We start from the raw sequence: 12,387 nt of genomic DNA on the forward strand, positions 1-12,387 counted from the left end.
TATATTTCATGGATCCTGGTTCTTGCACAAAAGTCCCAATCCAGCATCTTCTCTCCCCTTTTCTGTTTCCCATTTCTCATCTCCATCCTCTTCCCTCCAGAGCTGTCAAGTTCTCGGCCAAGCTGATGGGGCAGGCTATGGCCAAGAGGGTCAAAGCAACCATCCTGTATGCCACGGAGACAGGCAAATCGCAAGCTTATGCCAAGACCTTGTGTGAGATCTTCAAACACGCCTTTGATGCCAAGGTAGGTGGGGGGTAGCCCTAGCTCCGCCAGCTTCTCATGGTAAATTAAGGCGGCAAGGGGAGAGAGGGAAGTCAACAGAGAAGAAGCCTTTGGCAAAGGATGAAAGCACAACTGACAATGCCTATCAGCTCACACGCACGTTGGTATAAATTTCAGGGGACTGTGATATCCCTCTCCCCATGAGTCCAGGAGTCACAAAATGAAATTCCCTTCTTTAGTGCAAAATGTTAGAGGGTTTATAAGAAACCATTCTGAGGTCAGTTTGGGAAGCTTTGCCTGAAGTACAGCTCAATGGTTTTCATTGCTGTGGCAGGACTTCCCAGAGCCTGTAATCTATAAGCATGTGTTCTAATCTCCAAAAGAGGCGAGGATAGAATATAGACGTTTCCCAAACATGTTTGATCGTGGATCACTTGTTTTCATGGAGCATCTCAGGAGACTGGGATTTTCTAGAACCTATTTTGAGAAATGTTGCTCAGACGGTGATGAGACACAGGGCAATCATCTTTCCAGAAGGCAGATATCTCAGGCTTGTTTGGTCAGGTGCTCCACGCTGCTTGCGGGAGGATTAGAGAGGAGGTTGAGAAGACTTAGTCAGCTCTAGCCAGATCATTCCCAACCTAACTGGGGTCGGGAAGAATCCAAGACCAATTGACTATAAGAATCCCAAGGGATTCCATCAAGATCTGTTTCTGTGTCTGTCAATCGCTTGAACCATTGCTCCAGACTCTCCACAATCCTTCAGGCTACAGTGACCATAGCAAGGTCCCACACTACCAAAAAGCATTTAGTTCTACCCACTTGAGCCCACTGAAATACTAACACCCCAGATCTTTCAGTTCTCCTTCCAAAGGAGATGACTCAAAATGACTCACGTTTTTTCTTTTCTCTCCTCTTCCCCTTTCCCCATCACTTCCTGTCTCTGCCACCTCTTTTCTCTCCTCATCCCCTTCTTCCTCTCCCCATTCCATACCTGTGCCCCGCCCACCTAGGTGATGTCCATGGAAGAATATGACATCGTGCACCTGGAACATGAAACTCTGGTCCTCGTGGTTACCAGCACCTTTGGCAACGGAGATCCCCCTGAGAATGGGGAGGTGAGATGAGCTTTTACCTGTTTAAGAGTGTGGTTCCATCATCAGGAAGAAGTGGGAGCCACAGTTGAGACTCTTCCTGTACCTGCTATTCAGTAGCAAACCCTCCCAGAGCCCAAAGCCAGTAATTTCCATTTGGATCCAAGTTATACAAAGGTTGGACAATTCCAAGTACTCAGTCTATGGGTGTCCACTAGTTAGCAAGTCCCTGGTGAAAATGTTGTCACCTAAATAAGCTATTTGTTTGCAATCGCTGCGCCTATCATGAGCTTGATATCCCCTGATGTAGATGAGGAACGTGGGGACAATATTTTTAAGGAAGTCTCCAAAGGGAAGTTGTGTGCTGGAGGTAGGGAGTCCACATCTGTAGTCATTTAAACAGCAGGTGTATCCACTGAGTCTGTAACCCAGGCATTACTGTCCAGCCTGAGCCCCTGACCACTCCTGACATCCTGACCTCCAGGCATCAGTCTCTTCTGTGACAGCCAGGACCCCAGACGCTCAGTGCCCGACCTGGCTTCCCATTTACTAAGATGTGCTAATTTCACCCATATGTTTTCACCTCCAGAAATTTGGCTGTGCGTTGATGGAAATGAGGCACCCCAACTCTGTGCAGGAAGAAAGGAAGTAAGTGAATGACCCCCTCCGATGTCACCCGCCACCCCCTGAGGGTAACTGGACATTGACTTTCGGCACCTGGGGTTCACATTTGAGTTCTGGATGGTGGCCGTACTCTGAAGTCCATTTGTGATGGGTCTTAGTTGTGAGGTGTCTGCAGTCTACTAGGGCCAATATTTTGGTTTCTGAGTCACTTACAGCCTTGTGCCTCAGTTTCCCTTTCTATCAAATAGAGATTATAGCACCTGCCTTGACTTTCTAATTAGTAAGAATGAAATCACAAACTAGATGTAAAAGCACTGTGTGCTGGAGGCGGTGGCTCATGCCTGTAATCCCAGCACTTTGGGAGGCCGAGGCAGGTGGATCACGAGGTCAGGAGTTCGAGACCAGCCTGGCCAACATGGTGAAACCCCGTCTCTACTAATAATACAAAAATTAGCCAGGCGTGGTGGTGCATGCCTGTAATCCCAGCTACTCGGGAGGCTGAGGCAGGAGAATCTCTTGAATTTGGGAGGTGGAGGTTGCAGTCAGCCGAGATCGCGCCATTGCACTCCAGCCTAGGCAACAAGAGCAAACTCCTTCTCAAAAAAAAAAAAAAAAAAAAAAGCACTGTGTAAATATTGTTCTTATTATTATTTTTCTCTCTTTGGGAACCTACATTCAAAATCAGTGCAAGGCAGTCAGGCATGGTAGCACATACCTGTGGTCTCAGCTACTCTGTAGGCTGAGCCAGAAGGATCACTTGACCCCAGGAATTTGAGGCCAGCCTGAACAGCCAGACCTTTTGACAAAAAAGAAAAAAAGTTGCTAAAATCGAAGAATGGAACTTCTTTCCTTAGAAGGTTCCTGTCTGAGGCTCACAGTGAAGTTGCAGCTAATCTAGAAGTTGAGTTCAAAAGATAAGATACATCATAAGGGGCTGGGCGCGGTGGCTCAAGCCTGTAATCCCAGCACTTTGGGAGGCCAAGACGGGCGGATCACGAGGTCAGGAGATCGAGACCATCCTGGCGAACACGGTGAAACCCCGTCTCTACTAAAAAAAAAAATACAAAAAACTAGCCGGGCGAGGTGGCGGGCGCCTGTAGTCCCAGCTACACAGGAGGCTGAGGCAGGAGAATGGCGTAAACCCGGGAGGCGGAGCTTGCAGTGAGCTGAGATCCGGCCACTGCGCTCCAGCCCCGGCGACAGAGCGAGACTCCGTCTCAAAAAAAAAAAAAAAAAAAAAAAAAAGATACATCATAAGACAAAACATACCTGTAGTCAAAAATATGTTTGTAATGGAGCTGCATGTAATGTGGGACTGAGTTCTAAAGGTATTTGACAAAGTAAAAAAGCATCTAATCAAACTTACCATTGACGGCTGGGAGCGGTGGCTCATGCCTATAATCCTAGTGCTTTGGGAAGCTAAGGCAGAAGGATTGCTTGAGGCCAACAGTTCAAACCAGCCTGGGCAATTGCAAGATCCCATCTCTACAAAAAAAATTAAAAATTAGCTGGGTATGGTAGTATGCACCTGAAGTCCCAACTACTCCAGAGGCTGAGGCAGGAGGATCACTTGAGCTCAAGAGGTCGAGGCTACAGTGAGCCATGATTGTACACAGCACCCCAGCCTAGACAATAGAGCAAGACCTTGTCTCTAAAAAATGGAAATAAAAAAATTTTTTTGAGATGAAATTTTGCTCTTATCACCAAGGCTGGAGTACAATGGCATGATCTTGGCTCACTGCAACCTCCACCTCCTGGGTTCAAGCGATTCTGCAGCCTCAGCCTCCCAAGTAGGTGGGATTACAGGCACATGCCACCATGCCCAGCTAATTTTTTTTTTTTTTTTTTTTTTTTTTTTTTTTTTGAGACGGAGTCTCACTCTGTCACCCAGGCTGGAGTGCAGTGGAGGGATCTCGGCTTACTGCGAGCTCCACCTCCCAGGTTCACGCCATTCTCCTGCCTCAGCCTCCTGAGTAGCTGGGACTACAGGCGCGTACCACCGTGCCCAGCTAATTTTTTTTTTTTTTTTGTATTTTTAGTAGAGACGGGGTTTCATGTTGTTAGCCAGGATGGTCTTGATCTCCTGACCTCGTGATCCACCCGCCTCAGCCTCCCAAAGTGCTGGGATTACACTTTGAGCCACCGTGCGTGGCCCAGTTTCGTGTTTTTAGTAGAGACAGGCTTTCACCATGTTGGCCAGGCCGGTCTCAAACTCCTGACCTCAGGTGATCTGCCTATCTCAGCCTCCCAAAGTGCTGGGATTACAGGTGTGAACCACCGCACCCAGCCAAAAAAAAAAATTTTATTTAATTACCCTTGAAAAGCCCTTGCATCCCCCATAAGGTATAGGACATATGGTATGTGCACACTGAGCTATCTTTCCATTAGGCCAACTCAGTATTTGCTCAAGCATGGAGCAGATCCCTGTGTCTTAAGGTGAATATCAAATGCTCTAGCTGGCTGGTGTTTATTGGCTATGTTAAGCAGAAAATCCTTTCTGAGGCCAGGCACGGTGGCTCATGCCTGTAATCCCAGCATTTTGGGCGGCCGAGGTGGGAGGATCACCTGAGGTCAGGAGTTTGAGACCAGCCTGGCCAACATGGTGAAAATCGTCTCTACTAAAAACATAAAAATTAGCTGGGCATGGTGGTGTGCGCCTGTAATCCCAGCTACTGGGAGGCTGAGGCAGGAGAATCACTTGAACCCAGGAGGCGGAGGTTGCAGTGAACAGAGATTGCGCTACTGCACTCCAGGTTGGGTGACAGAGACTCCGTCTCAAAAAAAAGAAAAGAAGAGAAAAGAAGAAAAGAAAATCCCTTCTGATTTTCTTTGGGCAGAGAACGTACTGCCATATTCACATAAGTTTGATACCCAGGAAACTGACCGTTGCTGAGTCCTTTGTGATCAGCATCGTAGTCCTCACTCTCGCTACCTCTCTCCTTCCCACCCCATCCTGGATGGCCTCCCAGCAGGTTCCCTCTCACCCCTCCTTCAGGGAGAGATAGGGCACCATCGATTCTCCCCTCTAGGTGCCCGGAACCCTTGCGTTTCTTTCCCCGTAAAGGGCCTCCCCTCCCCCATGGTGACACAGAAGTCCACGGTCTGGCTGCAGCCCGTGACAGCCAGCACAGGTAGAGTGTGCATGTGTGTACATGTCCACATGTGTGTACACGCATGTGTGTGCGAGTGCGTGCATGCAGGCCCAATACCTGAGCATCCCAGGCCACACATCTAGGTCTCAAGGAGACCTGAGTTCTAGCCTGAGCTGTGTCACTAACTCACTAAGTGACCTTGAGCAAGTCACTTAACCCCCGTGGGCCTCGGTCTTTCTCCTCTGCCCAATGGGGAGAAATTAGCTCTGCCCTACGCACTTCTGTGGCCTATTGGCAGGGTTAAAGGGTAATAACAAAAAGGAAAGCATTTGGAAAAACCTCCAACCTCATACAAATGCACGTGCTGTTATTTTTACCACAACCATCAACCATTCCTCCAACACTAACAACACAGCCACCCCCTGATATATTGCATGACTCAATGTGAGACTATTTTAGGGCAGAAAATACACTTACATATATTTAGAACTTTCCTGATGCTGGAGCAAAAACTTTAAAGAACATCCAGCTTAGAAAACCCTGCTGCCAGAATGCACAATTTCTTTTCTTTTCTTCTTCCTCTCTCTTGTTTTTTATTTTCTTATTTCTTTTTAATTTTTTGTAATTAGATTTGTGTGTTGGGTTTGCTTCTTGAGGTTTGGGTTTTGTTTTGGAGTTTTGGTTGCTTGTTTGTTTGGTCTCAGATTTTTTGTTTGTTTCTGTTTGCTTTGTTTTGTTTTGCCTTACCTGAGAGCACAACTTACCACTTTTAGGGGAAAACTGAGAAATTGGATTTTTTTTTTTAGTCTGAAGGTTCCTGAGCCTCTCATCTTGAGGTTTGAGTCCCAATTACATCGTCCTTCACCTTCAAAATAATTTAATTTAAAAATGCAGTCTCTTTCCATGCCAGGTGTCAGTGCTGAACATTGTTCATATTTACTTGAAATGTAAAATGTGACAGAACCCTGAAAAGTCTAAGGACTATAACTTTATGGAAGGACAGTATTGAATGGGATACTCCAGCACTGTCCAGAAGAACTTTCTAGAGAGATGTAAATGTTCTATATCTGTGCTGTCCACTATGGCAGCCACTAACCACACGTGACTCTGGAGCCCCTGAAATGTGGCTGGTGCAAGTGACACCCTGCTGTGACCCAGTGGTTCTCAAAGCTGAATGCACATCAGAATCACCTAGGGAGGTTTGCAGTGTACCAACCCACACTGACTTGCATTTAATTCAAATTAATTTAACTTTAGATAGCCACACTTAGCCAATGGCTGCCATCTTGGACAGCATGGTCTAGTTTCCAGCTACTTAAAGTGAAGTCCGGAGACACTGGCATCTCCTGGGAGCTTGTTAGAAACACAGAACTCCAAGCCAGGTCCCAGACCTACTTAATCAGAATCTGCATTTTAATGAAATCCCAGGATGATTCTTGTGTACATTAAAATTTGAGAAGGGGCCAGGCGCAGTGGCTCACGCCTGTAATCCCAGCATGTTGGGAGGCCGAGGAGGGTGGATCACCTGAGGTCAGGAGTTCGAGACCAGCCTGGCCAATGTGGTGAAACCCTGTCTCTACTAAAAATGCAAAATTAGCCAGGCATGGTGGTACATGCCTGTAATCCCAGCTACTTGGGAGGCTGAAGCAGGAGAATTGCTTGAACCCGGGAGGCAGAGGTTGCAGTGAGACGAGGCCGTGCCATTGCACTCCAGCCCAGGCAACAAGAGTGAAACTCTGTCCCAAAAAAATTTTTTTTTGAGAAACAAGAAAGCATGGTCTCATGGTTTAGGGGAGTAGTTAGTTCTGCTCCTGACTTCTTACTGATTAAATCATGTTAACTTTATGGGTCTCAGGTTTCCTGAGTTAAGCATGGCCAGAAACCTTTTTAGTACCAGTAAGACCAAGTATAGATGGACGGTTACCACTGTGGTGGCCATGGGTACGTTGGTAGATTATAGAAGAGACCATGGGAGTGTTATGGTTTGACTCAACATACAAGAGAAGACCCTAGAATCAGGACTTGTCACTTGAAGATCCATCAAGGGTGTTGACCTCAGGAGGGAGCTCCAGGCCAGAGCTCACAGGTTCTCTTTGGTTTTGGCAGGAGCTACAAGGTCCGATTCAATAGCGTCTCCTCCTACTCTGACTCCCAAAAATCATCAGGCGATGGGCCCGACCTCAGAGACAACTTTGAGAGTGCTGGACCCCTGGCCAATGTGAGGTAAGCAAGGGGATAAGGGGGTCGGGGGTCAGGGAAGACTAAGGCTCCTGGGGAGCTGGACCTAGTTACGAAGTGAGCTCTTCGTCGTGGGGAGGGAGTCTCCCTTCTATGTCCATTCATTTCTCATAAAACCAGCTGCATCCTGGCTGTCTGGGACCCCTCCCACCCATTAAGTCACATTGCCTGGTCTCCCCATGCACCGTTTTTATCCTTTCTGTGACTTCTTTTTCTATACACACTCCCTCAGAGCCCCCTTACCCAAGGTTTACCCCGTTATTTGTGCTGAAGGCTATCAATCTCTGGATATTGCTCAATGAGCTGCCCTTCCCAATAGCTATGGTGTATACTTAATAGAAGCTTCTGTAGACACCCTGCTATGACCCCATGGTTCTCAATCCTGGAGGCTCCTCAGAATCACCTGGGGAGGTTTGCAGCATACTAATACAATAACCAAGCCCCATCTCCAGAGATTCTGATGGAATTGATCTGGAATTGGGCCCATGTGCTGCTTTTTCCTTTAAGTCTCTCCAATTGACTCTAACATGCAGTCAGATTTGACAAATACTGCCCTAACCTCATATTATCTCATGGCCTAGTCACATACTATGAGATAATTTTAGGAAGTACGTGGACAAATATTTTATATTACAACAGTTGTGTATTCAGTCTAATGGGTTCTTGGAAGGAAAGAAAACTGGGATGTCAAACCCTTGGTTTCGTGGATATTGATCAAGACAAGACTAATGTGAGTTGCCCTGTAGGAAGAACCTTCAGGCCTGGCCACAAATCTCTCAGAACTTCACTAACTGAGCCTTCTCCATAATTACTCAGAGCAATGCTTAGTAGATGATATAGATCACTGGTTTGCTAGATGTTGAAATATCTGTTATGTCCTCCAGGACATTTTCAAATAGGCTTTATGTTTTAAAGCAATTTTAGGTTAACAGCAAAATGAGCAGAAAGTACAGAGAGTTCCCACATCCTCCTGTCACTACACACGCACAGTCTCCCCTCCTATCAGCATCCCACACCAGAGTGGTGCGTTTGTTAGAACTGACGCACCTACAGGGACACATCATTATCAGCCACAGTCCATAGTTTACTTTAGGGTTCACTCTTGGTGTTGAACATTCTATAGGTTTTGACATCAGTACATTTTTCAGCTCAACATTGAAACATCAGTTCTGGAGTTTGACAGTCAGACCCATTTTTCCCTTATTAAATCTATCATGGCAGGGGTTGGCAGACTAACGCCTGTGAGCCAAATCCAGCCTGGTCACTGCATATTTTTAACAACCCATGAGCTAATAATGCTTTTCTTACCGATGAACATTTGTAATCAGTTTGATGGTAGAAAACATTACCTTTGAACCCCAATGAAGAAAATGTTATTATTCTCTCCCAAAAAATGAATTCCAGTCTTCTCATAGTAGACCTGTGTTAAAGTATGCTTAAGTGTTATTATTATGTTTTTAATTTTATCAATTGAGAATGTTCAGGAATTTGTTTTCTTTCTTGTTTTGTAAGTGCCTATGTAATAGCTTCAATTTTGCTTCTCGGCCTGTAAGCCTAAAAATATTTGCTGTCTGACCCCCACATATAAAAAGTTTGGCAATGCCGGGCACAGTGGCTCATGCCTATAATCCCAGCACTTTGGGAGGCCAAGGCAGGCAGATGTCTTGGGCTCAGAAGTTTGAGACCAGCCTGGGCAACATGGCAAAACCCCATTTCTACCAAAAATATAAAAACTTAGCTGGGCGTGGTGGCATGCACCTGTGGTCCCAGCTACTCTGGAGACTAAGGTGGGAAGATCACTTGCACCTGGGAGGCAGAGGTTGCAGTGAGCCAAGATGGCGCCACTGCACTTGAGCCTGGACGATAGAGCAAAACTCTGTCTCAAAAAAAAAAAAAAAAAAAAAAAAGGTTTGCCAACTCCTGGTTTGGAGGCTTAAAATAGGCATTTTGAGATCATAAGCTGAAGATTGTGATGGAAATGTGACTAGTAGTGACTGCAGTCTAGGTTCTCAGGCCCACCAAGAAGAATATTAATGAATCAACCACCTGAATCATCATCTGTTGGTGAACACAAGAGTTAGGAGCCTTGGTCCATTGGGGCTACTATACCAAACACCATAAACTGGTAGCTTGTGAACAACAGTAATTTATTTCTCACAGTTCTAGAGGCTGGGAAGTCCAAGATCAAGGTGCCGGCAGATTCAGTGTCTGGTGAGGGCCCACTCTCTGGCTCATAGATGGTACCTTCCAGCTGCGTCCTTACATGGCGGAAGGTCTCTTCAGCCCCTTATGAGGCACTAACCCCATTCATGAGGCTTCACCTTCATGACCTAATCACCTTCCAAAGGCCACTAATACCATGACATTGAGGGTTAGGTTTCAACCTGTGAATTTGGGGGAGACACAAACATTCAGATCATAGGAGTGATGAGCTAGTGAGGAAAAAGTAAAAGCAAGTTCAAAAGCACAAATGAGTTGTTGACAGTGTCAGTGGTAATCGAATATGGCAGACATCACAAACATAAATCACAGAGATTCGGGAAATAGCACCTTAACCAGAAGGCATGACTAGTGCTGGGAGCTCCCGATCTGCACTGGGCTAAGGCTGAGGCAGGTGGCTTCAGGCAGGGATGCCCTTTCGTGTCACCCCTCCAATCAGTCCACATCCAGTCACCATCTCTGTCTACCTGTCAGGCCACCACCCTGCAAGAAAAGGGTAATGTTTTTGGATTCAAGAAGATCATTAGTTAAAAGTAAATGGCAGGCTGGGCTCAGCAGCTCATGCCTGTAATCCCAACACTTTGGGAGGCCAAGGTGTGCGGATCACCGAGGTCAGGAGTTTGACACCAGCCTGACCAACATGGTGAAACCCCGTCTCTACTAAAAATACAAAATTAGCCAGGCACGCCTGTATCCAAGCTACTCGTGAGGCTAAGGCAGAAGAATCACTTGAACCTGGGAGACAGAGGTTGCAGTAAGCCGAGATCACACCACTGCACTTCAGCCTGGGTGATAAGAGCAAAACTCTGTCTCAAAAAAATAATAATAAATCAATAAGTAAATGGCAAAATGCTGTCTAATCCCACATACTTTATTTGGAAAGGCTCTGGAATTCTAGGGAAAGGAGGGCAAGAAAGAAGAGGAAGATTAAATGATACAATATGAGTGTGGATTTGAGGGGAGTGGATATTAACCTACATTAACTTTCACCTGTGAGGCACCTGGACCCACCCCAAGTTCATGCTCCAATGATGGAGGGTACCTTCCCAACTTCTCCTACCTTCTTCCTTCCTCCCCATCTCAATCTGTTACCATTTTGTCCCCATCAACCTAAAAAAGAGATTCAGGGGCAGGGCCTGATCCTGTATGGAGTGGGTTAAGTAGTCCCACTCCATGGTTTATCTGAGATGACAGTCTACAGCAGAACACTCTGACCTTAAAAAGTGGGGCAAGGTGGGGTGTTTTTGTCCCATTCATGAACCTGTTGTTCCTGTCACTGTGAGGTCTAGACCTACAGCCAAGACCAAGTTCTAGAAATGTGGCAGAAAGTGTCCGAAGGGCTGTGGACCACCCGTACAGGAGCCACCTAGGACATAGCCCTCCATTTCCTTCCTTCAGTCCAAGTGTCCCCACCTCAAAACAGAGAAACATCTCATGAACTTGACCCCACTGGTTCAAGCACCAACATTTTCTTGGTGATATCTATACACAGAGGGTCTGTGAAGCAATTTAATTTCATAGACCCTACAAGGAATGTAACCAGAATATTTATAACTCTTTCATCCCCTTTTAGAAGAACCTGTCTGATGTGTTGATGACAATTTCTTCTGGTCTCTTCATTAATACAAGTCCCTGAGGACCATTATGTTATAGTTTCATTATCTTCATACTTAAAACTAATCTAGTTATGTCACTCATAGAATTCAAGCCTTCCACTAAAATAGACTAATTTCCCCAGTTGGTCCAGCTTAGAAGTGGACATGCACAAAGCAGCCAGTAGTTCCAGGTCATTGCTATCCGTAATTTGTCTGCCTTAGAACAAATTAGAATATTCTCCTGATGATGGCAGTAATTAAAAGAGACCAAAAGAAAGGGAGAGAAACACTTGAGAGCCCTTAGGTTTAAAGTGCCCTTCCACAGATGAGCTTGGGGTTGCCTGACCACCATCAGCTAAACATTGTTCTTTTTGAGATACCAGATATATTAGTTCAGGCTACCATAACAAAATACCACAGACTAAGTGGTATTGGCTGTAATTCTAGAACTCACAGACAGCTTAAAGAAAAGAAATTTATTTTCTCATGGTACTGGAAGCCAGAGTTCAAGATCAGGGTGCTAGCAGGGTTGCTTTCTGGTGAGGTCTCCCTTTCTGGCTTGCAGACGGCCACCTTCTTACTATGTCCAGAGAGAGAGAGAGAGAGAGAGAGAAAGGTCTGGTGTCTCTTCCTCTTCTTATAAGGACACTAATCTTATCAGAACAGGGCTCTACCCTTATAACCTAATTTAACCCTAATTACCTCCTTAAAGGCCCTATCTCAAAATACAATTATAAGGAGATTAGAGTTTTAATATATGAAATTGGGGGGACACATTATACCAGACACTCCCCACATTCCCCACAGTCCCTTAGCATGAACATTCTGTTGTCCCCTTGACAGGTTCTCAGTGTTTGGTCTTGGCTCACGAGCGTACCCTCACTTTTGCGCCTTCGGACATGCTGTGGACACCCTCCTGGAAGAACTGGGAGGGGAGAGGATCCTGAAGATGAGGGAAGGGGATGAGCTCTGTGGGCAGGAAGAGGCTTTCAGGACCTGGGCCAAGAAGGTCTTCAAGGTAATCTAGATCTCATGGACCTACAGGGAGAAGTAATGCTTCCCACACTCCCAAAGACAGCACCTAAACCATCAAGAAGAGAATAAACTTGAGAGAACCCTCAGTACCTCTCCCATGTATCCAGCCAAAATACAACTTTAAACAGCTCAGATAAATTTGGGTGTCCGGAAAGCACATATTTTCTACCCAGAATCCAACATTCTACATTATGGGCAAGGAGTTGGTCCATAAAAAAATTATAGAGTTTTGGAATGTCAGGGCTGGGAGGAAGCCATCCCTCAC

At 45.9% G+C, this 12,387-nt stretch overlaps 1 protein-coding gene across 4 annotated transcripts in view; it reads left to right on the forward strand.

The window, feature by feature from the left end:
* LOC105495113 (nitric oxide synthase 1) overlaps positions 1 to 12,387 on the forward strand; it is a 147,155-nt gene that overhangs the window by 102,162 nt on the left and 32,606 nt on the right. For 3 of the 4 annotated variants that reach the window (XM_011764337.3, XM_011764352.2, XM_011764363.2), the window contains exons 14-18: positions 101 to 245; positions 1,238 to 1,342; positions 1,908 to 1,966; positions 7,141 to 7,257; positions 11,931 to 12,105. In XM_011764337.3, coding sequence (XP_011762639.1) covers positions 101 to 245; positions 1,238 to 1,342; positions 1,908 to 1,966; positions 7,141 to 7,257; positions 11,931 to 12,105 — 601 coding nt within the window. Of the gene's footprint in view, positions 1 to 100; positions 246 to 1,237; positions 1,343 to 1,907; positions 1,967 to 4,971; positions 5,074 to 7,140; positions 7,258 to 11,930; positions 12,106 to 12,387 lie in introns of all 4 variants that reach the window. The other variant, XM_011764385.3, reaches the window with a different exon arrangement.

This window comes from Macaca nemestrina, chromosome 10, assembly GCF_043159975.1.
Source record: "Macaca nemestrina isolate mMacNem1 chromosome 10, mMacNem.hap1, whole genome shotgun sequence".
Classification (NCBI taxonomy): domain Eukaryota; kingdom Metazoa; phylum Chordata; class Mammalia; order Primates; family Cercopithecidae; genus Macaca; species Macaca nemestrina.